The sequence below is a fragment of the Plodia interpunctella genome, chromosome 18 (assembly GCF_027563975.2).
Source record: "Plodia interpunctella isolate USDA-ARS_2022_Savannah chromosome 18, ilPloInte3.2, whole genome shotgun sequence".
Taxonomy (NCBI): Eukaryota; Metazoa; Arthropoda; class Insecta; order Lepidoptera; family Pyralidae; genus Plodia; species Plodia interpunctella.
In genome coordinates this window covers 7,185,501-7,213,324 of record NC_071311.1, presented here as the reverse complement: position 1 = coordinate 7,213,324, position 27,824 = coordinate 7,185,501, and the positions used below count along the sequence as shown (strand labels likewise).

Sequence of the window (27,824 nt, the reverse complement as noted above, 5' to 3'; positions counted from 1 at the left end):
AAATAGCTTATCAAGGTCTAAAAATAAATCTGTATCAACAGAAAAATAACAATTTACGTCTGTCTGAGCCTATTACTTCAATTAACACAATTGTCGTTAGCTTTATTTTAATTACTTAAACGTAAGCAACAAATAAATATTCAAAAAATTAACCAAGTTTTATTCTGTCCAAAGAGGAAGTCCGTTTTCATTAGAAAAAAAAACAGCCAAAATTTCATTCTGACGAAAAAGGAATCTGACGAACATGTATTAAATCTACAGTTTAATTAGATTAAGTATCTCTTACTAAACTTTTCCAAAATAGTGCTAAGTACTTTACTTATTTAAATATTAATAAAATGCTAGCAAAAACAATACCTACCTTATAAAAACCATTAAACTCAGTGCTCAACTCTCTGGCGCAGTAAATGCCTGTATATTCACATGATTTATTCCGTAAGTTTACCCTTTGTGCTGGCGCGAATTTATACAGTTTTCCCAAACTAAACCACCGCTAACGACTCGCCACGATATTGTAAAATATTTACACTGTGGTCATTTTTATTCCATTTTTTAAATTTGCTTCCGTGGTCACTCTCTCTCTCATCTGTTGAGTCGTTGAGAGCCCAGTGTCGCCTTCCTACGTTTTCGTCTCCGTGACGGATTCGTGGTCACACTGCTCCACTTCGCACGGTTCCGTGGTCACTACAAAGTAGGTATTCAATTAATGTTTTCATATTTATTATATTCCTTATAAATACAGATTACTTAAGACGCGCTACGCAAGAGTAAATTCCGCCCACGTTGTTGAATAAAAAAAATATCTATTAATTAAAATTATTTATTTTATAGGAAATCTGATCGAATTGACGTTTCAAATACATGTAGGTATTTATAGCATATAGACTTAATTTTAATACATCGGAATATTTCGTTAGTTTCATAAATAAGTATACTGATTCATTTATACATTGTACCTACTTAATTAAGTTAAAAATGGCACACTTAAAGAAATGTTACAAACGTAAATATCAATACTTAAATTAAAATAATAGATATCTAATGCATATTTAAATCTATTTATGTGTAGATGAAATCGTGATCAACTTCTAGCTTTCTCAGAAGTCTTGTGGGTATTTCGGGTACTATGTTTGATGGGATTTTATCTGCAAAGAGAAATATACCATATATAACTATATTGATACACAAAATATATCAGGAATGAGAGAAAAATCTATTTTATATAATTAGTTTGCCCTCAAATGTCTTCGTCGTATTCGCAACTTATGCAATGATAACAAATAAGTACAACCGATTTTAGGCATTTAAATGTTTTTGCTCGGGATATATCTACGCACACAAGTACGTATAATACTATTGTTAAATTACACATAACATTGAAACCACGAAGTCAAGCCAGTCACGTTTAAGTCAAGCCAGTCACGACGAGCCGGCTATTCTCGTAGATCTTCAGTCGAATGTACTGACCTTCAGCAGAGATAGCTCTAGATGTAAAAAAATATAAACGTACCATTACATCTATAAACCAAGTTGGACCAGATAATCATCTCTTGGGAGAAGCAGAAGACGCCAAGGCGACCTCCTCGCAGCGTCAGATCGTACACGTTGCCGGAGTCAGCCACGAGCCGATTATTCTCGTAGACCTTTCAAAAACAAGGACGAAGATTATTTATTTGCAAAAACATGAATATAATATAAATAATATAATATTTACAGTATGGTTTAGTTACCTTCAGTCGGATGAGCCCGATTTTAGGTCTGTGTAGCAGACGCCAGCGGTAGGCAGTTTTCTCGCGCCAGCCCACGTTGCGTGGGTCTTTCCATAGGAGAGTGACCTGGAATTGAGTGGATGAAGGTAAGTTGTCTCTTGGAAGAAAATTTAATTTATCATCTTACTATACGACGTCTATCATTCCATTTTGTTTTACATGTTCAAAAAGAAATTTAATTCAAATTATCAACTTTCGAATTGCTATCCTTTCTATAGTTAGTTTCTATACTTATTGCTATATATCTATTAATTGCTATCCTATCTTTTATCTGAATAATCGTAAGAACAACTGACTGTAAGGTAAGTGTTTTCATAACATAAATTGAGGATAAAAAGATTGTAAAAGTGTCGATAGAATTGCACCATTTCTAAATATAAGTTAGTATTTCCTCATATTTTAGAACTGACCTGATCAGGCGTGGATTCAGTATTCCACAACGCGTTTCTCAGCGTTTTCCCCGGTCCGGTCTTGGACTTCACCAGCTTCAGCTGTATGCCCGGCTCCGCGACCGAACGGAACGGCGTCGTCTGCCAGTACGTCTGTGTGTTCTTCTTCCACATCACCACGTAGAAACGCTTGTTATTCTGGTAACTGTATGAGTGTAAAGATGCTTCAGTTAATGCTTGCTTCATTGATCACCCTTTTTTCACCTCACCCTTTATTTAATGTTTTATAAAGGTGCAAGATTATAAATTGTAATAGACTATTTCTTTAGTTAACTTAAAGCCATGTATTTGTCCAATTATTTTTATTATTTCTTTTCGTCTCTTGTATTATTAGTGTACAATTAGTTTATTGACTGACGTAAACTTAATTTTTAGTATAATTTCAAACCTAAATCTTTCATTATGCTAAGTTAATTATATAATGTTTGTAAGATCTTTTATAAGATTATAATTTAAAAAAAAAAACTATAAGAAAATGTTTTTTTTTTAAGATTTGAGACCTTAGTATACTCCTGTTTATTATAATTAAAAAGATCACCCAAATATGAATCCAACGTAGTCATCATCAATCTGTGTGTCCACAAACAGGGTGCCCTCGAAGTCTACGCCCCCAAAGAACTCGTAGCCCACCGCCAGGCCCGGGTCGGAGTTGAGGGTCTGCAGGATCTCCGCACCTTCATTGTTGACTTCCCAGTTGGGGTCCTGTTGTGATTCGCCCTCCGGGTCCAAGCGCACCGTCATGTATTTCCTGGGGGTTGTGTCCCGAAATAAATTATAGTTTTCACTTACTACATAAATACAAACACTGTGAACCAAAAGGATATTTATTTGTACTTCTCATCGTATACGTCGAATTTGTGATGTAACTATTACCCTTTGTTTAATCGTCGTTTCAGTTAAAAACCAATTCAAATCCTGGATATTTATTTATTTTCTTACCTAAAGTCAGTGCGATGAATCTTAGAGTTGTTGGGACAGTTATCCAGCTCGTTGATTATCGTATCTCCATCGTAATCATTATCACATGCGTCTCCGATGAAATCATCTATAAAATATCAAACTTACTGTAACTTACATCTTCCAATAGATTAAATAATACATTTAGTACAGCATCATTATTTTTGTATTGTAATAATTCGACAGTGCTTAACGTACTGTTAGAGTCCCTCTGATCTGGATTGGCTACAAGTGGACAGTTGTCTTGAGAGTCAAGGATGCCATCACCATCATCATCGTCGTCGCAAGCATCACCCTTTTCATCACCGTCCACGTCTTGCTGATCGCTGTTCGGCACACTGGGACAGTTGTCTAGACCGTCTTGTATACCATCCCTGTTTGTTTTTAGATTATTTGTATCTTCGTTTAGTTCAGTATTATCTGGTATATTAACGTTATATAATATTTAAAAAGACATAAATAAAATAGCACAATTACCTATAGAAAATTGTTTAAAATCACGTTTTAAAGGGTTTTTTTACGCTGATTTCTTACTGTTACCTAATATAATGAGTACTTTTACTTTTACCTAATATAATGAGACCATCGTATCAAAAAATCTATTCTTCTATCCAAACCTAGAATTTCTTTAAATTAACTATGTATTTGTGTTTTTCAATTCAATTTAATTTTCTATTTTCTTCTGGACCTTGTTTGTTTTAGGTGAAGTAAAATAAAATCTCATTATACAATTGTATCGTAATCATACCTATCCCTATCAACATCGCTGTCGCAAGCGTCACCAACATTGTCGCGGTCGATGTCCTCCTGGTTGGGGTTCCGTACTCGTGGACAATTGTCGCACGCGTCACCCACCCTGTCGCCGTCCATGTCGTCCTGTCGCGGGTTGTATACAATCGGGCAGTTGTCATCATCATTGGAAACTCCTGGATAATAATATTAATAAACATGTGTAAACAAGCTTCACGATGTGCCTCCACTTGATATGAAAACATCTAATCTCAAGTTTGACTAACTATAAACTTTTTTATAGTTTCTTATAATTATATTTTTTTTATCATACTTGAATCATCTAAAGCAGAATTCAAACACTTAAATGTTTTAACCTTTTCTCTTCACGATCTCTGTTTTATTTTCTGTTTTGATTGTATTCTTCTCGTACTGGTTGATTTATTTTTTACTTACCATCGTTATCCATATCAGGATCACATGCGTCACCAACGCCATCATGATCTGTATCAGTCTGTTCTGGGTTGTATCTTCTGGGACAGTTGTCACAGACGTCTCCACGTTTGTCACTGCGGTCCTCGTCGCGATCCAGTTGGTCAGGGTTGGCGATCAATGGACAGTTATCCTGGAATTAATTAATAAGTACTAAAAATCCAAATGTGCGGGCTTCATGTTGTTAAGGAGGATATGCGTGCCAACGATGTGGCGAAGACTGTGCGGAGAGGAGAAAAAAATGCAAATTAGGGCTCCCATGTTTTGCCTAAGGAACCGGGAAAAAGTCTCAGATGAGAGCATCAGAGACTTTTTAGAGAGATGGAGCAATTCTATATTCCATCTCTCTCTCTCTCTCGTCCGATATTATCCTTTAGAAAAATCTAGTTCTTTCGAGCATCAGTTATAATGAAAACAATTCCAAAAAACATATATCTAAATATTTACTGGATGATTAGCGATGCCATCACCATCAGCATCCGGGTCACAAGAGTCTCCCATGCCGTCCCCGTCCGCATCTTCTTGTCCAGAATTGGACACGTCTGGACAGTTGTCAGCCTTGCAGTGGATCTCGGCACATGGCAGTTCTTGATCAGGGTATCCGTCCAGGTCGCGGTCTGGACCGCAAACTGTGCCGTTGCCGGCCCAACCCGTCTATAAAAAGAAGGATAAAAAATAATCTAGTAACGTATATTTAACACTATAACTTGATGGACCTGCTCAAGTTTTTAATATTTTCGGTCAATTAGGAACAGGGTTCCTAATTTCTATTAATGCATAAATTTTCAAATCTTTCAGAACGGATTTCGATGAAATCCTGGCGCAAATTCGATGAAATAATTGAACAACAACATTCTTTAAAACGAGGCTAGCATATTGTAAACACTGTTAATAATATAATCTTTGTTAAAAAACATTTTTGACGTGACAACGTCTTAAATTAGGTTGCGGCTGGGAGTCACTTATGAAAAAGTGTAACGCCCGGTAACGTTACGATGAGTCACCGTGGGAGAGAGACGCAAGGCATTCGGCGGGCCTCTCTCTCGTTCGTATATTCTACCGAGAAAAAGACGTTGTCACGTAAAATCTTCGCCCGTAAAACCGACTTTACAGGCAACCATTTTTTTTTCTACTAATTAATGAAATGATTCTGCTTATGTAATGAAGATTCGCATAATTGACCGAGAATAAAATAATAGAGGACCTAATTCAAATAAAAAATATTCAACAAATTATAGCTGCTCAGATTTTTTTCAGTAAATGCTGGAATAAATAGTTTCGTCTCGGTTAATGTTAGTCGCTGCTTTGTGATGCAAAGTTAGCACTTGCGCCGGGAAGTACAAAGTGAATACCAGTGGCGGTAGCGGCTCTCAGTGGAAGCAAATTGCATTCGCTCGTAAACGTAAAAATGATCGTGCAAATAGCAGGCTAAATGCGGTTTTTGTGCACCCCTTAATATACTATTCTTTAAGTTATACACGTAACGTCTTTTCTTCGTTAAATTGTTTAAAAATTAAACACTTAAATTTATCGAAGGTAGCTAACCCACGACCGGGTTAAGATTTCGATTCAGGATTGGAATAATCCATCTATTAATTGAGTTTTTAATTGAGTTCACGTAGTTTTATTTGCCATCGAAACAAGACAAACCAAAGAAAGGTCTAGAAAATACTTTGCCAATCAACAGCCCATATATTTTAATGCCACACTCGTCCGTGACTCATTCGCAGCCACTCCGTTGAAAATCAGTTACTATATAGGAAGTGTAATAGTCGGTGGTAGTGTAATAGTCAAGATGCCCGCCTGTGGATTAAAAGGTCCCAGGTTCGACTCCTACTCGTGCCACATGAGTTTGTATACCAATCTGACTCATATATACTTAGTAGTTTTCATCAACCACCACTTGCTTCCGGTGAAGGAAAACATCGTGAGGAACTACCTGCACACTTGTTGATAATTATTAACTGTGTGAAATGGAGAAGGCAATTGCAAGCCACACCATTAAAAGTGCCAAGAAAGTTGACCACGACCCTCAGACATGAGGAATAGGACTATGATGAAGCTGATAAAATGACTGGCGTTAATAAAATCTATTTTTTTATCTACCAATCATACAAACTTACAGCACAAATACACTTGGCTCCATAGCCGCAGACCGCGTTGTATCGCCGGCAGTACGCGGGGTCGCAGCGGATGGTAAGAGACTCGGGGTCGACGTCTGATCGCGGATAGCACGGCCGCGTAGTGTTCACGTAGTAGTTGCCACCACAGGGGACACAGGTGTAGGATCCCTGGGAAGAAAAAAAAAACATTGTATTCGAATTATTAATTATACTAATCACATCAAATAAAATTACACCAATAATATTACTTATGTGCTTCAAGACAGACAATTCAGAGACCTAACCGTGTTGACAATACAACCTAATTCTTGACAATGTTCTAAATCCAGGTTTCAACAAGGAACAAATACAAAGCAGAAGAGACAGATCGTCTTTTTGTTTTATCAGCTTTATTCGTTCTTAACTAAAATTGGATGTCTCAAGGCCTCTCTTGAATTTCGTCAAAAGTTATCTTAATAGCAACTCACCGGAGTATTCACACAGAGTCTTCCCCTCGGACAATCAGCTCTTCCGTCGCCACATTCATCTATGTCCACACACTGCTCCCTTCTCTTCTCATCTCCAGACCCTCTCCAGCCAGAGCTACCTTCATATCCTGGAGGGCAAGCGCCGCAGGTGAACCCTCCTTCTTCATTCCGACAAGAGACCAGGTCATCACACGGACGAATGAGGTCACACTCGTCTATGTCCGTACATTTGTATCCTAGAATAAATGTCATAATATAAAATTACTCTGGTAACAAAACTTAAAAATCTGTAATGTCATAGTGGTAGGTTTCCATAGGTAAACCAGCAAAAGTTTGTCAAACTGTTCGATGACAGTGTGGAGCCGGCATAAGACGATGATAGTGTGGAGCCGGATAAAGACTTTAACTCACCATTCCACTCGTATCCGCTGGGACAAGACTCACAGTCGTAGAAGGGAGCGTAAGTGCTGTGACGACACGGCCGGTCCCCGCAAGGTCTGTGGGAGTCGCACACGTGCTGACAACGGATCCCATCTCCACTGTAACCCTGAGGACATGCTCCACAAAGGGGCCCTTCGGAAGATTCCTGGCAGTCTACTCCTGAAATAATAATAATAATAATTAGATCATTAGCCGCTGTTTCGTTTGAAGAGAGAGAAGGAAACAAATCTGCCCCAAATATTTTATGATTATCTTTTAGCGCCACAGAACTTTGCTGCGATGCGAATTTAGGTATAAAATATACCCATTGTACTATTCTCGTCATACCCGTCTATCAAATTTCTTCTTCTATGCAGCAATCGTGCAAAAGAAAGAAGGAAAGTTTACGCTACAACGTATTTATTTTATTACTTTAAACCCCTGGGAAGGCGAAACTGAATAAAAATAGGCGAATAAGTAATGCCGTTATGCTAATATTGAGTAATAAGACACTTTTAGGGACCTTTCCAACTGTGACAATATGTAAAACACGAAAAAGAATAAAGTTATCTCGTTTTCGTATATAGGATACAAAAAAATTATGTAAAACTTTCTGAACTAAGATTAAAAATAGTTTTATTATCAAAGTTGGTAAACTATACGCAGTAAGTACCCAGTCTCCTTACAATGTCGGAGCACAATACGGAAACTTGAAAAACTCGTAAAGGAATTCCTTTATGTGTAGGAAAATTCAAAGTTGTTGTGAAATAGTTTTTTAAATAATTTTAGTAAACACTTAGTCTAAAAGCGGAAGCTGTTTTTCGCTATTTTTAGTTCAATCGCCACTCTACAAATATTTCTCATATGAAAAGTGTTGAAATAAACAATTTTTAATGTACAAAAAGACGAATTTTAACATTTCAATTTGGTGGAGTTGATACACGAAGATTGTTTGCAACACTGAAGTACGTGTAAAATGTTTTATTTTCAGGTTTTGCTATTGGTAATTGCAGTTTCAATACCGACCATACATTTATGTATAGTATTTTCCTTAATCAAATTAGGGTGAAGTTGAACATAAGGATCACGACTCTTACAATACAAGGAATGCATCAACATTGTTGTGGACCGTCTTGAATTAAAATATTTTTTCTTCTTGATTTCTTTATTTTTCCTTACTAAATACTACTACTACTAGTACTAATTTACAAAGCGAACTAAACTGTACTGTACTGCACTGCAACTGCAACTGCACTGCAACTGACCCTAACTTTATTATATGCAATTATTACACATGACATCATACACCAGTATTGATATGAGTAACGACTAGGGGTGGGGGTATGACGTAAACAGCTAGTTATCCGCTTCAAACATTGTACTAAGATTGTCCGTTTGTTACCTTTTGATCAATATCATCTGCAACCCTCCGTGACGAAAACGAAGTACTGCGAAAGACATAAGCTACCTTTGATCCATGAAAGTCTTCATGTTCCCGTGACACGTCGATGAGAGCGAAGTAGCGGGAAAGATCACCAACTGTGCACCCGTCACGCGAAGCTGATTAAAATACCTGATTATCTTCTTCGATATTATCTGCAAGTAATCCGTCGATCATAAATCTAATTACCTTGAAAGCAAGAATTTTGAGTGCAGGTTATCCTACTGCATTGTTCACCATTGCCGTGGTAGCCTGGTGGGCAGGACGCGCAACGGTAGTTGCCATCAGGGAGGTCTTGACACTGAACACCTACACAAAGAAATCAAATCGATCAAAACTTACTCAATCCAGTTGGCAATAGTCTTGTATGTGAATCAATCACAATTGATGTTAATTGTAAGAATATTAATAAGCTCTTAATATTGAATCATGGCTTAAGCCCTTGATATTGAATAATGGCTAAAAAGGACCATATAAAACAAACAGATATACAGATACGGCAAACTTACAAATCCCCTCTGTTTACGGTACTTGAAGTACCATCTCTCTCATCCTAGCGGTTTTCCTGTTGCTTCCACAGCTGTTAATCATCCAGCTCCAGTTCGCACGATCATCGATAATCTTAGTTATCATACCAACATATTAGATTTCAACAAATTAAAAAGAAATATTACACTTTATGAAATCTGAACAGTAACCACATAGCTAGCGATACTCACGTCCACCGAAACAAGGGTTGGAGCTGCAGGGTGAGAGGCAAGTCTGTCCATCACTGGACTGACCTCCAGGACATCTCTGGCAACGGTAACCACGCTCGCTGTCTAGGCAGTACTCGCCTGTGCATAGAAATACGTATTACGATTGCATATTTGAAAGGACCTAATGGTAGTGTTTCAAATCAAGATTGAAAATCCCCAGATTAAAATCGTACTCCACATGAATTTGTAACCAAATTTGACTTAAGTATATATAATAGATTTTATGTTTAACATGTACTAGATTTGGGAGGAAGGAAAACATTGAGATAAAACCTGCATTCTAACTGATAATTTATTTATTTCACCAATTATATATATCTATTCTATTCGAATCCTACTCGTGCCACATGAGTTTGTTTACCAATCTGACTCATGTATAGTAGTTTTCATCGACCAACACTTCCGGTGAAGGAAAACATCGTGAGGAAACCTGCACACTTGTTGATTCTTATTAACTTGTGTGGTGAAATGGAGCAAGGTAATGGCAAACCACACCATTCCACGTAATAACCACGAACCTCAGCCATGAGGAATACGACTATGAAGAGAAAGAATTACAGCGATAGATAGATATTACAGAGATTAGGAAGTGAATAGATTTACCTCTAGAGCATGGTCTTCTATCGCATGTGATGGGCCTGCATCTTCGTCCATCCCCTTCCATGCCTTCAGGACACGGTCCGCACTGCACACCGGTCGGGATATTGTGGCATTCCACCCCTGTTTTAATTTTATTTATTCATTCCTTGTTTTCTCCAAAATAAAAGTTCGTTCATTCTCAAGTAAATGACGTATTACGCTATTTGAAATAATAATATTATAGTAATACTTACCCAATTTATTTTATTAGTTGTAACATAAAAAGTGCGTTTATGAAATCGTGGTTACAAAGAACCTACGCATGCAATTCAAATAAAAAAACATCATTAATTATCTTGATGTTATTTTCCAAAATCACTCTCTTTACATATTATAGAATAAGTCCCCAAAACTACCGGACGAATTTGCACTGACGAAGATTTAGGTGTATAAATATAGTTTAATCCGAGCGAAGTCAGGACGGGCCACTAATTAAATGTTATGGTGATCCAGCAGACTTGTTTATTTAGTCTTAGTTATGACACTATCCAATGGATTAAACAATTTGCACTCTCTTTTTAATAAAATTTAAAATTAATTTACTGAATGAAATGTAAATGCCATACGATTAAAAAATAATATCACCAATAAGCACCAAAATAATACTAATATGTTGAATTTCATTAGCATTAATTAAAATCTGCATTATTTAACCAATTAACTTATGCAAATATTCGTCGTGTCGATTATTCGTATGTGTAATTTCCTATGTATTGTCATTTAAATTCATTCTGATCAGCCTACAGAGTCACTAAGCCCCACTACTGGATTCTATTAGTAATGTGAGTTAAACTTAAGGTATATCAAGCAATGGAGTGGGTGCCAAATTACTCTGTAGGCTTAAAGGAGGAGAACTTAGAAATAAAACAAGTAATATGTTACAAATATTTAATGAAAACCCACACGGTTGCTTGATTTACCTTTTAAGTACACAATAATGGTAAAATTAATATTGGTAACTTGATAGTAGACTAAATTATATCTAAAAATAGATAATCTAAAAAAGTGTTATGATACAGATAATAAATGCAAAGATCTACATTATATACAAGTTATCAATATGGTTAAAAGTATAGAAGAAGTAAGTATTGTGTATATTTAAAAGCCTACCTGATAAAAAATCGATTTATATGTTATACCTGAACTTATCGCACAAATATTAATACAAATCGGTTGTTTTAAAACAAAATCTCCATATCCAAGAAGGAAATACAAAAAAATATTATAAAAATGAAAAAAATACAATTCCATTAAATCTAAAGAAAATACCTAAATAGAAATAAGATTAAGAAAGAAAAATAGTGAAAACTGTTCAATAACCATCGTAACAGGTGGAACCAGTGCAGGTTTCCACTCGAGGTTGGTTGTTGCAGCACTGACGAAGCTGGCCTCTCAGGTTGTCTATGGTTCCTTTCTGGGCTGCGATCTCGTTGCGCAGATGATCTATGGTCTGCCGAAGCATTTGTAGTTGTCGCACCACTTCATCTACAAAAAGAGGAAATTGCAATTGAATATTGTGCAAAAAATTCATGCAAGCCGTAGACTTTATCATGTCGATATCGTCGTGTGCATCTATAATTTTATCAAGAAAAATTGCTAGTTTATCATTCATCTACAGTACATCACATGTAGTCTTATTTATTATAATAAATGGTCTTACCATCACAAGTTTCAATAACCCCAGAAGGTATGTCTCCCCTTTGGGATTCCGGCTGAGGCGCGCGACTACCATCAATATAATTATTATCACTTCTATAATCATCTCCTTGCATTTGTTCTCTTTTTCTTCTAGCTTCTTTGGCTTTAAAATCCTTTACTTCTTCAACGTCAGATTCTTGGTCATCTACTGTGAGTAATGCTGGTGGTTTTATGAGACCATCTGGAACGTCACAACCCAGGGAATTGAGTGCTGCTCTTTCACTGTTGTAGACTTCTACTGGTGCATTTTCTTCGTGATACTGGAAAATATAGAAATATCAAATATATATATAAATACAAAAAGGTCGCGCATTACGGTCTAAAATTTTCATCAATTCAGCGTTCTGGTTGAAAGAAATATAAAGATAAGGGCGAAATATAGTTATTTTAAAATCATAAACTCATAATAAAAAAATAAAACCAGTTTTAAAAAATGCATTCAAAATCTGAAATATTCGCTATTAATTAGTCTCACCAGCTTCAATCTCAGATTGCTGAACAGCCCGATCATGTTATGTTTTCCGGCCATCGGGTGCCAGTGCAGAGTACGGCAGCCGACAATCAGCTTCACTCCGCTTGTGGTGCTCACCAGTACCAGGGTGGACTTGGGGAACGAGCCGAGACTCCAGGAGACGGAGCGGAGGAAGCCGCCGTTGAGGCTCTCCAAGGAAACTGTCAAGAAATTGATGAATTAATATCCAATTAGCAAATATTTGCGGCAAAACGCTTCGTACACATTGAGGGCGCGTAAGTAATTATACTGTTTATAAGTTATTTATTCTAGAATATATTCTAACAGTATACCAAATTACAACAAAATCCATGCATGATTGAGTAACATCTTTGCACAAACAAACTTTTGCATTTATAATATCGATAGTTTTTTTTTTAATTTTTGAGTAGTGGAATTAGGAGGACGTCGATAGCGCAGTGGTTAGTACTCTACATGGTTTTGTTCTATCTGTATTTACTGAGGTTAGCCTGCTCACCTTTATTAGTCTTCTTGTTATAATAGAGCGAGATGGCGTCATCGTCTGCCCCCTTCACGTGAAGGAGTTCCTCCCTTCTCGCACTCTTTCCATGTGGACCTCGAACTACTATCGCCACTTCTCCCGTCTCGTGGGCAGAGCTTGCCGAGGATACTAAGTTGTTTGTGGCATCTGAAAAGAGTTGATTATATTTATAGGCATTGATAACTTGGACTCACAAGGAATGTCGCATAATGACAGACGCACAAGCTGAAATAAAACCATTAAAAAAAAACCAAAGTTGTATTTACATTTTAATTATAATTTCATAATTAATTAAATAAATATATTAGGCCAAATCACACAGATTGAGCTAGCCCCAAAGTAAGTTCGAGACTTGTGTTATGGGATACTAACTCAACGATATTATATTTTATAACAAATACATATATAGATAAACATCCGAGACCCGGGCTAATCAGAAAGATCTTTTCCATTATGACCCGACCGGGGATCGAACCCGGGACCTCTCGGTTCAGTGGCAAGAACCTTACCACTGCGCCACCGAGGTCGTCAAAATTCGTTCATTCATAGTCTACATTTATGTAGGCATCAAACGTTAAAATTCGCCTGTGAAAAAGCAGTAATTAGCATTTGTTTTGGATGTTGGATTTACACTCGTAATACTCATAAATTATAAGAATAAACTTAGAACTAAACAATAAGTTTGGTCTTTAGACTTGCATTGAAACTCCTAAACAACAAAAAACTACAATAAATTCACAATCAAGTTTACAAGTGTAAAAATAAGGTCATCGGGCGAGATCATGAGTTCGCTGATAATGTCAATTCGTGAATTGAGTGATAAGAGGACTTTAGCCCAATGAACTCTATTTTCTAGGCCGAATAATTGTGCTTCATTCATAGCTTCATTAGAGGAACAATAGTAATATTTTTTTATGGCTCCGACGCTCGATGGCGGTGGAACGAACCGGGAAAATACTCAGATGATTTAGAGTAATATTTATCTGTATTCAGAGTTTCGTAAGTATCATCTTTGTGATCCTCGCTTATTACCAATTCTATATTTTGAAGATTTGGCTATAAATTTATTACTTGAAGCTAATTATCTTTGGAAATGCTATCGTTGCCTATCAGCTGCTTAGACTTCCAGTCGCCTCGTACGACATCACGGGAGGATATAAAGTACTATTACTCTAAGGCAAAACACCACGCCACATTATTTTTATAGACAAAGACAAAGATTATTTATTTGTAAAAACATGAGTTTACATTTTTTTACAATATGGTGTTAAAAGAAAAGTTTCAAAAAAAAAGGTAGGAAAAATCCTACATGTTTCACCGTCCACGGGTATGCAAATTTAAATGGAGAGCATGCTATCATCCCACAAAATAAAATCCAATAAATAAAAGTAACTAAATTAACTAATTTTTAATCTAAATCTATCATTTAAAAAATCGTTCAAATTATAATAACATTTATCAATCAGCAAGGACCTGAGGTGCTTTTAAAATAAATTTAATTCCTCTTAAATAAGAAGTAAATCACTGAATAACATATGTTAATTATATTTGATGAATACAGCGGCTTAAAGCACATAATAGTCCCAAAATTTTCTTAAAAACGAATGAAATTACATCACAAAGAGTAGCAAGAATTCGTCATTCCCCTGACCTCAGGCTTATAAAACAGTTTGACATTATCGTACATTCGTAGGGCGAGGCCATTCCTACGGCTCTTTATCCTGTATAATCTGTCTTTTGTTCGTTATTTTGCCGTATCACCGCCTAAGAAAGGACTTTTCTTGGTTTATACGGCGAGCTCCATAAATTCATCTATTTGTCACAATTCATTCTCTTTTTTGGGTCTTCTAAATAATTACTACATTTTTTATTTTAACCGACTGAGATAAATAAAAACTAAAACTAATATGGTTTATACTTCTAAATTCTGTTAGTTTATTAATGTTACATCAACGATACTTTTGCTATTCAACTGTGGTCCAGGGTTTCGCGTACATCATCTACTTGTACATCCCGCGGTTGCTTAGTCTCTACCCATTTATCATTATTCCAACTGAAGTCCTTCCAATATATTAACGTGAATACTCAAACAGCCATAGTTTATTTTTTACGCTGACACCAGAGTTTGCGACTTCACATCCCCGGATGAGCCCAACAACACGCCAAGATAACAGAGAGTCTAACATACTAAAATACGCACAATGGATTTCCCATATACTTATGTGGAATACTAAAATAATATTCAAAACGTGAATATTTCAAGCTTTCAACATATTTGAATTGTATTCAAATGTTATTTCCAAAAAGAAAAATATATACTCGGTACCAATTTTGCACGAAAGATAAAAAAGGAAAAGTGTTATTTCTGCTTTATACAAAATACTATTTAATACTCCTCGATACTAAACTCAACTGAAAATACAAGTGAATTACTAATGTTTACAAAGACGACAAGTTCCACAAGTCGTTTAATTTTGTGGAAAAGTTCCCAGACACAGTATAAATTCAATCAAGTGAATATACCCGAGCAAACATTACTGAATCCCTGTGCAGCTGCATACAATCCAGTCACGCAAAAAGAGCTCTTACCTCCATTTATTTTGTATGAAAAACAAAATTAATTTCGCACTGAGAAGTAAAAGAATTTGTTTTACTCAATTCTAGAAGTAATGAAACTTGAAATTTGTTTTTTTTTTAATCGAGTGCAATCTTCTATAATCTGTGCCAATTGCTGACAGAACCCACAAATGAACTTTCATTGTATATATACATCTTATTAACTTTTTGAGTGCGTTAAAGTATTGAGCAACAATATTAATTTTATCGATGTAATAATGTAATTCATTTTAATACGTAAATCTATTTGTTTGATTATAAATAATATTGAATTTACCGAACCCTGTTAAAAATTTTGGAATCATGAAAAGTAACCTAAAAGTAAAATAAATAAATTTTGACATCATGCCACTAACACATGATGTACTTAGTTTTGTAGGAAAACAATACTGAATCACAGCTGGCACAATATATACAATAATCAAAATGTCAACCAAAGGAGCAAAATGTCCACAAAGCTGTGAGCTAATCGCGTCGTGAGTAGTGTCACCGGCCTCGACACTCGCTGCTTTATTTTGCCGTTCAATGGGAATACATACACAACGTATGAATAGAATGAGATATTTGTGGACCAAATTGACTTTCTGTAAGCCAATCTATAATTCATCATTTTCATTGTCTGTTTTGACCCCTTAGTGGGAACTAAAATGACAATATGAATGACTGAAGACTGGTACGATTGCAGCACTGAAAGTTTATTAGGCCACAGCCCAAGGCGCGGGGTCGTTGGAGCCGTACCCTCGCAAGCACTCTTGCCTATTTGCAAATAATGATAAATTAAATAAGAAGTTCATAGTGAACTTCATAGTCGTATTCCTCATTTCCAACCAGTCGCTGTTTTTTTTATAAATATCTACTTATTAATAACTTACTGGGATGAACTAACCGTTAGTCAAACTCTGTGTCACCAGCGGTGTGATGATAGAACTAAACCATCTTGTATCTCCTTCTCATCTCCCGTAAACACTTATTTTTCTTTGATTTACCTAATTTGTGTTAAAAATTCATATCATTGTATTATTTACATTTGTAGTAGAAATGAATTCGTATTTATTTTTCCCATCCGTATCTCGATTTAAAAAACGGACTAATGCATACTCATCAGAAAGTGCCTAATGCTTAAATTTAACTCGAAATATATTTGTCGTGTGCGGATTTCAAGTTTAACTGGATAAGGGATTAGGGATCCGCCCGATTTGTTTGCATTTTTTATTTCAACAAAAATAACAATTACTTGACGTGATCGTTGAGAGTTACTAAACTGATAATAAAATGGTGGTTATTAGAATTTGTGATCCGCCTAGACAGACATGTAACATTGGGTATAATTTGAAAGAAATTTTACTTAAAATCCTTTAAAAAAATCGATAAAGTTGTAGTGGCCCAGTGCCCCGTGGTTAAGACTGTGATCGAAAGGTTCCAGGTTCGAATCCTATTCATGCCACATGACTATGTATATTAATCTGACTCAGTATAGTAGAGTAGTTTTCATTGACCACCACTTGCTTTCGGTGAACGAAAACATCGTGAGGAAATTTGCACACTGGTGGATAGTTTAGTTCACTAGTGTTTATGCGACTATTTGCACTAGTTGGCGGTAGCTAATTGTAAAAGACATATTCGATACCTTTAAGCAACTTGAATAAAATCTAACACCAGTGTTAGCACTAACAATTTGAATGAATAAATTCGATAAAGTATAGACTGATATGAGATCCATAACAAAATAAAACGAATCACAAATCTAGGGATAAGGGCCGTGCGTTATATGAAGGTCGGTCATTTATGTAATTTATACATTTATATCAAGTAGCTGTGAAAAAGAGAAAAATAAAGTTTAGAATTTGCGCCTACAAAGCTTAAGTTAATTATTAAATGATACTTAATAATGAGAAAAATCTCGACGGACAGACGGACAACGAAGTGATCTTATAAGGGTTGTTTTCTTTTGTAGTACAGGGCCCAATATTAAAAGGCATTATTCCACTTATTGAAACCAAGAAAGAATATACAAGAAAGTCACCATTTTAAAAACATCTTCCACCACCGCCACCTATCTTCGGGAACTGCGTAATGTATAGTATAATACGCAAAATTATATGCTAGTATGAGTAAATCTTATGGTGTATTGGCCAAAATCTTAATTGACCAGATTACTTCACGTACCAGTGATGTCAGCCAACCAAAGATTAGAAAACATTCTGGACCATAACAAAACAGGACTAGATTGTATAAAAAGGCCAGTTTAAACCTGGCTTTAAATCCATTTAAACTCGCCTTGGATTCACATCACTATTACATCTGGCAACAATTTATCGTAATTTCTTTTTGTGATATAATAAAAGCAAAATACTTTATTGCACGTAATATTAGATATGTATAATCTATATTGTTCATTGCATTAAAATAAATAAATTTATATACAATTCATATACAACGGTATCTATTTTCTAAGTTACATAAAGATATATCTCTCTCATCTTGACGTGTGTTGTTTCATTCAGAGATGTGATTTTAAAACCAGCCGCTTCCCATACGTCAACCATCTTTGGGAATATTACTGTTGCCAAGCAGCTGCCTAGGCTAGGCTAGGTCACTTAGATATGTCATCGCCACTAAGGGACTATTAATTTTCAACTCCATAAGTTCAGTAGTGACACAAACTAATTGTGAAGGTAGAATAAAGACAGCCGCACGAAAATGAAATATCGTAATGTGGCGTATATAATCAGCGTACGGAACTCTCTCCACGCGAGTTCAACCCGCACTTGGTCGATTATTTTAACCTATGTCAAATGCCTAGCCAAATGGTTCAAAAACAGCAGAAAAATGTTTTCAAATTAACTGAAACTAGCCTTTTTGATAACACCCGGTTCTACTTCATTGCCATCTAATCACGCAGCCCTAACGGTGTCTACAAAAAGTGGCCCTTTCCTTTAAAGCCCTATATGGCCCTCTGTCGCGTCCGATCATCCCGCTGGCACAACTGTACTTAGTTACTGGACTAATTGCTTGCGGTATCTCCTTAAGTATATTATTGACTTGCTATTTTTATCATAGTGTAAGTAGACTTATGGAAATTTCATTTTTGGTACAATTTTTTATTGTGAGCTTAGCTTCTAGCTTAGCTTCTACAGGTTTTAACACTAAACAATGGGGCATGGCTCTAGCTTAGATAGAACAGAGGGTAAGTCAAAAAAGCTCCCGATGATGACGTATTTAAACGCTTTCCTAAGTCTAAACTTTCCAGGTAAGCTTTCCAGGCAAGTAAACATTCAACATTTGAACGTCATTCGGACGACCTTTAAAATACGACAAGCGTTGCGGTATAAGTTTATTGTAAGTACCTATATAGTACCTATTATAGGTTGTGTTTTTCTGTTATTTTACATAGTAGGTATTCAGTTCTCATTTATTCATGTTATAGAACCAATAATCGAATTTCGTAATAAAACCACAATACATTTACTTAAATGAAAACATATCAATTAACTTGAAATATGTTCATAAATAGTATAGGACAGTCATGTCATGCCCTTACAAAACACAGAAGTGTGAGTGGGTTTGATCTGGCCTAATATGGTGACCAACACGGCTGAATCAGCTGGTTGATAAACGGGCTTGGTCAAACAAACACATTTTGATATGGTCTTCGTTTTATAAAGACTCTGAGTTCCACGAGGAAAATGCGTTTCAGACATGCTATTTTTATTTTATTTATTCATTTACAAATTCAAGGACACGTATCAAAATACATAGGATAATAAATAGTATTAAGTAGTACATTAAAACTATTTCTAAAGAAATTTCTTTAAGCAGACCCTAGAGAGTAAAGAGGAACAAAGGCTATAGTTACATCACGGAGTTATAGGGCTATTTTCTACCAAGTCAACTCGGTTTTGTGAAAAATAATATGATTAATGTGAATCGAAGAATTTTCACTTATAAAATTCTGCTTGTCTATAAGAAAACTTGATAAAGAATATATTTTTTCCTCTAAGAAAAAATGTACTTCATCAATTCTTTATTTAAAATATCTGTATTTTTTATTGTTTTTCCCATATAAACTAAATGATATTATTAACCTATTCATAGTATACATAATATATATTAAGTAAGTGTATAAATCCTTGGTCGTTAACTCCGTCAACAAAGCGTGGGTGCCGGCGACATGCAATGATGTCACTGCGGTGCACGCTGCAATACCGCGAGTTCTGATTACTATTTAGCTGACATTTTCCTTAATATTTCTACACAATTCCACACTAAAATGTCTTATTGTCCATCTAACCACTTAGAGGAAACGAGTGAGATTTGTCAGGATTGTGGCGAGTGTAAATCTCTAAACTCTGCCTACTCTGGTACTCAAATAAAGAAACACGATTCTCATCTGTTAAATAACCTTAATTTTAACAACCGAACATCTGCGAACTCAATCATAAAATTCCCACACTGATATTAATATCATAATTATCTTTAGCTTTTATTATCTGCTTGACAGTTTCAATTAACAAAATATAGAGTATTATTTCGGCAGACGTATGGTATACATATCAACATTATTTAATAGCAAATGTATGAGATTTACTCCCGTGGGAATATTACTGCCTCCATTTACATCTATCCTCTGTCATCGATTTTACCTGCCACATGACCTAACTCCTGCCTATTCCTTCAACTGACCCTTGGCTTTCCTTAACCTCTCCGTGCTTAGACTTTTCCTTCTATCAGCATTTCATAAAGTTGTCTTGACGTATACGGTGGCCAAACGTTTTTTCTATTGAATTAGTATTAGATTATTTAATTTCGTATCAGAAAATAATGCTATCTTACATATTTTTGTGTACATAAATAAATAAAATATGAAAAAACCTTCGAATCTGTCTCGTCGTCGAGTTCATTATCCATCACTTTATACATGACCATATCCATCGCATTACGTTTATTCTTCGTTACGCAAACTGTCAGAAATGGCTGCGGCTCCAACCATATGTCCCGTGACCCAGCTTTTGATTGCCCAAAAGGTTTTGGGTGTGATTGTGGTGTAACTTTATGTATATTCATGTTAGTTATTGGTATTAAAACCTAATATTTTGACACCAAACAGAAGACACTATTGTATGTCTTCTGTTACGTGTCACTGAAAATCAGCCTCATGGCTCTCGCGCCGTGGCCAAAGACTAATATTTCCATTCCATACGAATTCCCGGTCCATCTCATACAAATTGAAAGATTGAGCCTTATAAAACCGGGCATCTATGCAGGACAAAATTTATTAGTACTCTGTCCCGTTTCTTCTAGTGTATTTCTAATATGCATTCCTCTTTCTTGTAGAGCAAAACTAAATTATATGTATGACGAAGTTTTACAGTTTTCTCTGTCTATAGTTGTGTCGTGTCACATGCTGGCTGAGTGATGCCTTATAATATTTTGTTAGGAATTAATATAATTATATTTATTGGCCTACCCTCATAGGCAGCCTCACACTTATTGTAACACATTTCGGTAATTCAATAAAGCATTTTTTTACATCTAACAGATCTCCTCACAATAGGTTCTCCTTATTCCCGTAGCTTGAGAAAAGAAAAAGTTATCGTATAACTGACGAGAAGTGCTCACTTGGCGACATGTATGCCTCACAACTAACTGTGACAAATAGATTAGACAGCGTTTGTTTAGGACAGGACGAGGAGATTCAGGAGTTTTGGGCCTTTGTTCGTCTCCTTAGTCGTAATCGTAAGGTTGTGTCTAGGTGGCTATTGAGGGAGTGGAACTGAAAAATACGTGATATGTGGATTCTCTTTTATTTTTTACCCAATAAATAGGTATGCGGAAAAGCGATCAGCGCACCGCATTAATCCTAAATAAATATTTAATTTTATATTCTAATCACTATCTTGCTTCTATGATATAATGTAGTGTCTGTGCAATAAATCATAGATGCAAGACTAACAGAAAATATGACTATCTAAATATGTCTTGCTCCTAAACTCGTATGAACAAGGCACAAGTGTTGAATTATATATAACGCCCTCAGCATGTTAATTGGAAAGACTGGTAACACGATATGTAATTTCGGACTTCATTACGTGATGATCTTTAATTTACCCGTCAGCAGTGGTTTTGTAGTATGTAGTTTCCAAGAATATGACCTCTGCAATAATGGATATTATTTTAGCCTTTAGTCGACATCCGTGGATGTCCACTAAAGGACAATAAAAGCCTTGAAAGACTTCATGCCCAGTGTCAGAGTCAGGAGACCCTGACATCGCCTTCCTAGGCGGCAGGTAAAAAAATCACAACCCAAGTTTTCAAAATTTTGCTTTATTTTTGACGCGGAACCCTTGCTTCATCACGGGGTCAAAGATATCGAAAAACATTATTTAGATATCTATGTAAACCGATATTTTTTTTAAATGACCCTTGCCATTATAACGGTGAATATATACTCTTTTCTGGCTGTTCATATTATTATATATATTCACTTTGCAGGCAGAACGGATCGTCCAATTTTGTTTTTTTTATTAATATTTTTTTAAAATTGTTAGTGGTCTTTAGTTCTATTTTCAAATTTCTCGAAACGAGGGTACGATTCCGCTCTCGTATTCGGATGCAACATATAAGTAGGTACTACTTTCTGTGTAGGTGTACGTACATGAGAAGTGAAAATTGTGTTGTGTTCGTCAACTTTGTATTTATTTATAGTCAGAATTCTGATTGCTTATGCAATTCATGATGTTATATCGTTGCTTTATATCTATTCGGATAGGGTACTAGGCCGTATCCCTGCCTACACATACATAGTAATGAGAGAATGGAGATCTATTATCCATGAACCTCATTTACGATTTCGGCCTCTGCCACCCATTAAATGATATTACGTCAAATTCCGTCAGATTAATGTGTGATGCATAAAATATTTTAGGTAGAGGTGTGTTAATTTATCATTAAATTTTATGAGTCCGGTATATTTTTATATAGCTTAGTTTCATAGTTTGCGACATTGAGTAATTTAGAAAACATAAATTTTGCATATTAATATTACGGGAGTCCGTTTCTACACGGGGAGTCCGTGGTTGATGGTGAGAGCTATTTCCAACCATATTCGTGGACGTAATAACTTCAGAGGTTAATACTGTTGTTATCATAGTCACAGATTGACAGAACATAAGTCAGTGCCTGATCAGCCCGGTTATAGCAGCCCCGATTATGGATGAACTATGGATTACAGGGGTCTATTTTGAAGGAAATTTTGGCTTTATAGTAACTCGTATTGAGGACGAGTATTGGAAATCCGGCTTCATAGAAAATGATTAGCAATTCGTGATCATCACTGTGTTTCATTCCATTTAATTACAACTATCCTCGGTTATGCGAATTATGTAACAATAACAATAATAATTTAAAATTGCATTTCACTTCACACTATCGAATCGATTTGAAGTGAGACTCAGCGAACCACTTACAGTGCGTTGTGGTTGTCGTTGCGTCACAATAGCGCACTGTAATTGGTTAGCTGCGTCTCATTTCGAATCGATTCGATGGTGAGATGGAAATAGCAAAGTCGCACTTCGCTCTCTGCTACTATTATTATTATCTACATATAACTACGCACACAAAGCTTGACTCTAATTTGCTATAAAACTTACCATTTACCTACTAGGTATTGAGAAAAAGTTCAATTTTATTATGTATAAGCAAAATGTGCAATCCACATTAAAGAAATTATTTCGGTCCGAACCTACAACTGTCATTCGTATAAGAAAGAAAAAAAAAACAAAAGTTGTCTATCGAAAATAGCACGAAACACCGGAATAGAGCGGTTAATCATCCTGCTCCGGAGATGGGTGACACGCGGAGGTAAGTATGAAGAACTTTCAAGTTATGCTTTTATGTCTGTGGAAGAACTACATTTATCCCATGGAATTAGTATCTAGGTACTCCACGAAGTACTTACTAAATCCATGATTTATCCTCAGGTGCACCTTGCACCAATCAGTTTTGACGTGAACTTTAATCTGCGCATAATCACAACAACAAAGTATGCCATTTTACGACTTTATCTAAATGGTGGCCGTGTGCACGTTAAAAATAAAATGTCAAAGTTGACTGACAATATTTATTGTAAGTTTATGTATTTTTCCAAAACAAGCTCTAGGTAATTTTAGAATTCATATAGCAACAAATAATATCTTGTGGAATAAAGAATTTCAATACATATACTCCCTTTTTTGGTATTAATGTTAAACGTGAGCTAAAACGGAATGCGATGCGTTTTCAAAAATCCAAACGTTAACATAAGTGTTCCGCAGTTTATTCTTGCGTAGGTATTCTATTCTTGAGTGTCTGCTAGGGTTGCCAGATGGGATGACCAAAATAACTGAGCGAAATGTCAAAACGTCATAATTTCGGGATTATAGTCGTATAAGTAGGAAAGTGGACCCTGGGCTCCGACACTCAACGGCTGCGAAACAACCGGGAAGACGTTCAGTTGAGAGAGAGTGAAATCAGAAAAAAATCAGGAAGGTAACTTATTTTTAGCAGTAAAATTCTAGTTATTAGGTGTCAACAAAACAAGTTTGCCACAAGTATTTGTTCAATCTAATTAGTGTAGTAAAACGCGTAATTTAAAATTTCTATAATTTTGTGTTTTGTTATTCGTCGGGAAGCATTTTGTGTCTGGATTAGACACTCAAAATATCGTGACAATCCTTACAAATCCCGACCATCTGACAACCCTAGTCTCTGCTAATGAGCACCGAAATAGATCGGTCGGCTATGTTAATTGCTAGGTTTCAAATGTCCTAATTCATTGCAAAACCGAACTCACAATACCTACATGGTTAAAATCTTTTTCTTCCCATTTTGGTTCTGAGTCATGAAAATTGTCTTTTCCGTCGACTTTATGCCAGCTCCACACTGTCGCCGAACTCAGACACACGCCGACGCGAATAGGTGAACATTGCGTAGTTAGTAAGAGTGCTTTTATTTACCGCAATGAAAAACCCGCTATGTATACCGAATCGGAGTAGACATAGGAGTAGCTCGATGATTAATAGGCAATTTTGCTATTGGCAAAACAACAGGAGTCGTCGTTCGTGATGCGTATTGTATTGCGTCGCGTCGTCGCAACGGAGCGCGACTGAGCAATGGGGTATGGCTCTGAGTAGTAAGACATTACCTTCATCCATGGTGAGCGCGCTGGTTACGCTCGCCAAGACCAACAGCGCCAGGCCACACGCGGACATGGCTTGCGAAGCCATTTTATGGACCTGAGGAAAATTTGTTTACTAACTAAAAATAGTTCATATCACTACATAGTATAAAACAAACTGGCTTCCCGCTGTCCGTCCCTATGTTTAGATCTTTAAAACTGCGCAAGGGATTTTGATGCGTTTTTTTTTTTTAATTGATAGTGTGATTCCCGAGGAAGGTTTATGTGTATAATATACTATGGTTTAACTCGAGTGAAGCCGAGACGGGCCGCTAGTAAAAAATAAAAGTATTCCCGTCGGCATCTACCAGACTTCGGCGATAGTTTGTGTAGCCGAGGCATTACATTGACAAGCAACATGACGATCTGGCAGCGAGCGGTCTGCTAATTTGTTGTTGATCTAATCAAAAGACGCTATAAAGCTCGCTTTAAAGCTGAGCTTTAAAGCTTCCTCTGTATGACCTCCTCGTTTGGATCGGACAGACAAATGTGTATTCACGTCACTTAGCATGCTGTACAAATAATACGGAACCCTAAAAAGTAAAGCTACAGCAACTTTATTAAGCTTTCTTTGTATGTGCTTCAATTTTAACCTTATAAACATTCAGCGGTTTAAGTTCACTTCAACTTGTTCATATAGTTCCGATGAAGGAAAACATCGTGAGGAATCCTGCACACTGGTGGACAGTTTAGTTCACTACTTAGTTTGTATACGATTAGATGGCGGTAAGTAGTGGTAAAAGTCATATCAAATGCTTTTAGGCGACTTAAATAAAATCTGACACCAGTGTTAGTAATAACACACTCGATATGATGATGATGAGTTCACTTGGAACAGATTATTTGCATGAGAAATATTAGATACTTTAGACTTTCATATTAGAGTAATAACTATTTAGATTAAAGATTATTTTGCTGAACCTTGATATTTGTACAATAATAAAACTATAATAATAATAATCATTTATTTCAGAATCAAGTTCCGTATAAGTCAAAGAACAATTTGAAATTAAATTATAATATTAAATAAATTATTTTACATTATTAATTCAAAATTATACAAATAATTTTAGTACAGCCTTAGTCAAACTACTGCTGCGACAAGTCTAGGACAGTCCAGTCAAAAATCTTATTCGGATTTTCAGATCAAGTCTACGTTTCACATCTCATTATGACATCAAAGCCGGTGCCTCTAATAAGATCTCAAGGGCTTAACTTGCTGAATCTATCAATTTGCTGGACAGTTGCGAACTGTTTGTACTAACTTCAAACCCAACTTAGTCATAACTTTGTATGAGCTGAAGGCTGAAGTTTAACGATCAATAAATTTGACAACAAATTGGTTTATTTTAATTAAATTGATGACTTCGAGGCATCACAGCCCAGCCGAATTAAACTGAGAACATGCGATGAGAGAGAAATAGACGTGACTAGCGGCCCGTCCCGGCTTCGCTCGGGTAAAGACATAATAAATTATACACACAAACCTTCCTCAAAAATCGAACTATCTATTGGTAAAAACCGTGCAGTTGTTTTTGAGATAATCTCGAACAGACAGACGCGGCAGAGGACTTCGTTTTATAATATGTAAGGATAAGAATATGTACAAATAATGTGAATATACATAAATGACATTAAAAATACAGTAAATAAAGTCCTAAATGTTGCCTAAAAGTTAGTTTATTTTCGCCCGTCATTGGCATGCCAAATGCAACTGTGTATATCGTGTAGCATAAGAAATATAATAATAAATAGAATAAGATAAATACAAATTTATCTTATTCTATTTATTTTTTACTTTGTAATATAGGTGGGTAAATGTAATAAAGCTAGATACTATATATATTCCGATTTGCTTTTTTTATAAGTATCATTTAATTTAATTATCATTTAAGTTTTGAAACTGTGACCTCTAGCTCCAAACAGAATAGCTTAGAAGATATCATTGACGTTGTTATCAACATATTCGCTCAGTAACCCGATTTTTGTTATCTATTTCAGTGTGTTTAATATTTGGAATGGATATAATAAGTAAATTACTGACATACCAATAAAATAATTAAACATAGAAAGAAAGAAAGGAAAAATAGTACCTATAATTTTTCCATTGATATTTCTCATAGATGTCGCACATAAAGTAGAAAATTTACCAAAAAAATCAAAAGCAAACATAATTTTTTCATAAAGTTGTTGCTGGTCATTATTTACACACGACTAAATTGTATTTTATTTTAGTGACATGGATGCAATAATAATTGAACAACAATAAATTATCATCATCAATATCATCATCGTTTCAGCCACATCCTTAATCGACATTTCTAAAATCCTCAGGGTTGCCCAAATATTTCCAAAATGACAAATGTTATATTAATGTTAAAAATACAACTTTTTTTATTTGCACAAAACTGGCATTAAAACCTCTTAATTCTTTTTGTTGATCTATGTTAAAACCACATTAAAGTAAAATATAATTACCGCGTATTTGATTTTCCCTCGCTACCACAAACTTCCCGCGCTTTCAATTTCGTATTTCGAACAAGCGATCGTACGAGGGCGCACGCGCAGTCCCTCGTCTCTCGGCTGACTGGCCTGAATGCCGTTGCCATAACCGTTTACAACAAGCTTTTGCCCGCTAGTTACGCGCGTGAATCCCGTTTATCCCGTTCCCTTAGGAATTTCAGGAAATCCTCTCTTACCCAACTATCCAAGGAACTACTAGGTACACTTAGCTGCTGCTTATGATAATATTTAGTTATATTTTGTCATTTACTCATACAAAATTAAAAAATGACACAAGTTACGAAACTAGTAATTAAATAAAATAAACAAAAATGCCACCTCGAATGGTATCAAGTTACGTTTCATGGAACTCTATGCGATGGTAAAATAGAGGTGATTATGCGATGTTTTTGGGTAAGCTGATGTGCGGCTATTTGTACCTGGTGCAAAAGTGCTATAACGCTCGCTGTTACCTCTCTGCGGTTCTTTCCTTCGGCAATGGACTGGATATTCTTTGAACCAGGTACCATCTAGAGC

The 27,824-nt window shown here is 35.8% G+C and overlaps 1 protein-coding gene across 1 annotated transcript; it reads right to left on the bottom strand.

Annotated features, from left to right (window-relative positions):
- Positions 1–802: 802 nt before the first annotated feature.
- On the bottom strand, positions 803–27,406 carry Tsp (Thrombospondin). Its single transcript, XM_053758239.1, has 22 exons — positions 27,264–27,406; positions 24,753–24,843; positions 12,932–13,102; positions 12,418–12,614; positions 11,905–12,202; positions 11,565–11,729; positions 10,209–10,325; positions 9,567–9,683; positions 9,037–9,156; positions 7,398–7,586; positions 6,987–7,222; positions 6,520–6,687; positions 4,844–5,050; positions 4,361–4,529; positions 3,924–4,101; positions 3,374–3,549; positions 3,158–3,263; positions 2,757–2,966; positions 2,180–2,363; positions 1,731–1,835; positions 1,511–1,643; positions 803–1,145 (listed from the first exon to the last, which is right to left on the bottom strand). The coding sequence occupies exons 2-22, from the start codon at positions 24,832–24,834 to the stop codon at positions 1,060–1,062; spliced, it is 3,414 nt and encodes a 1,137-aa protein (XP_053614214.1). The 5' UTR covers positions 24,835–24,843; positions 27,264–27,406; the 3' UTR covers positions 803–1,059.
- Between the last annotated feature and the right edge of the window lie 418 nt (positions 27,407–27,824).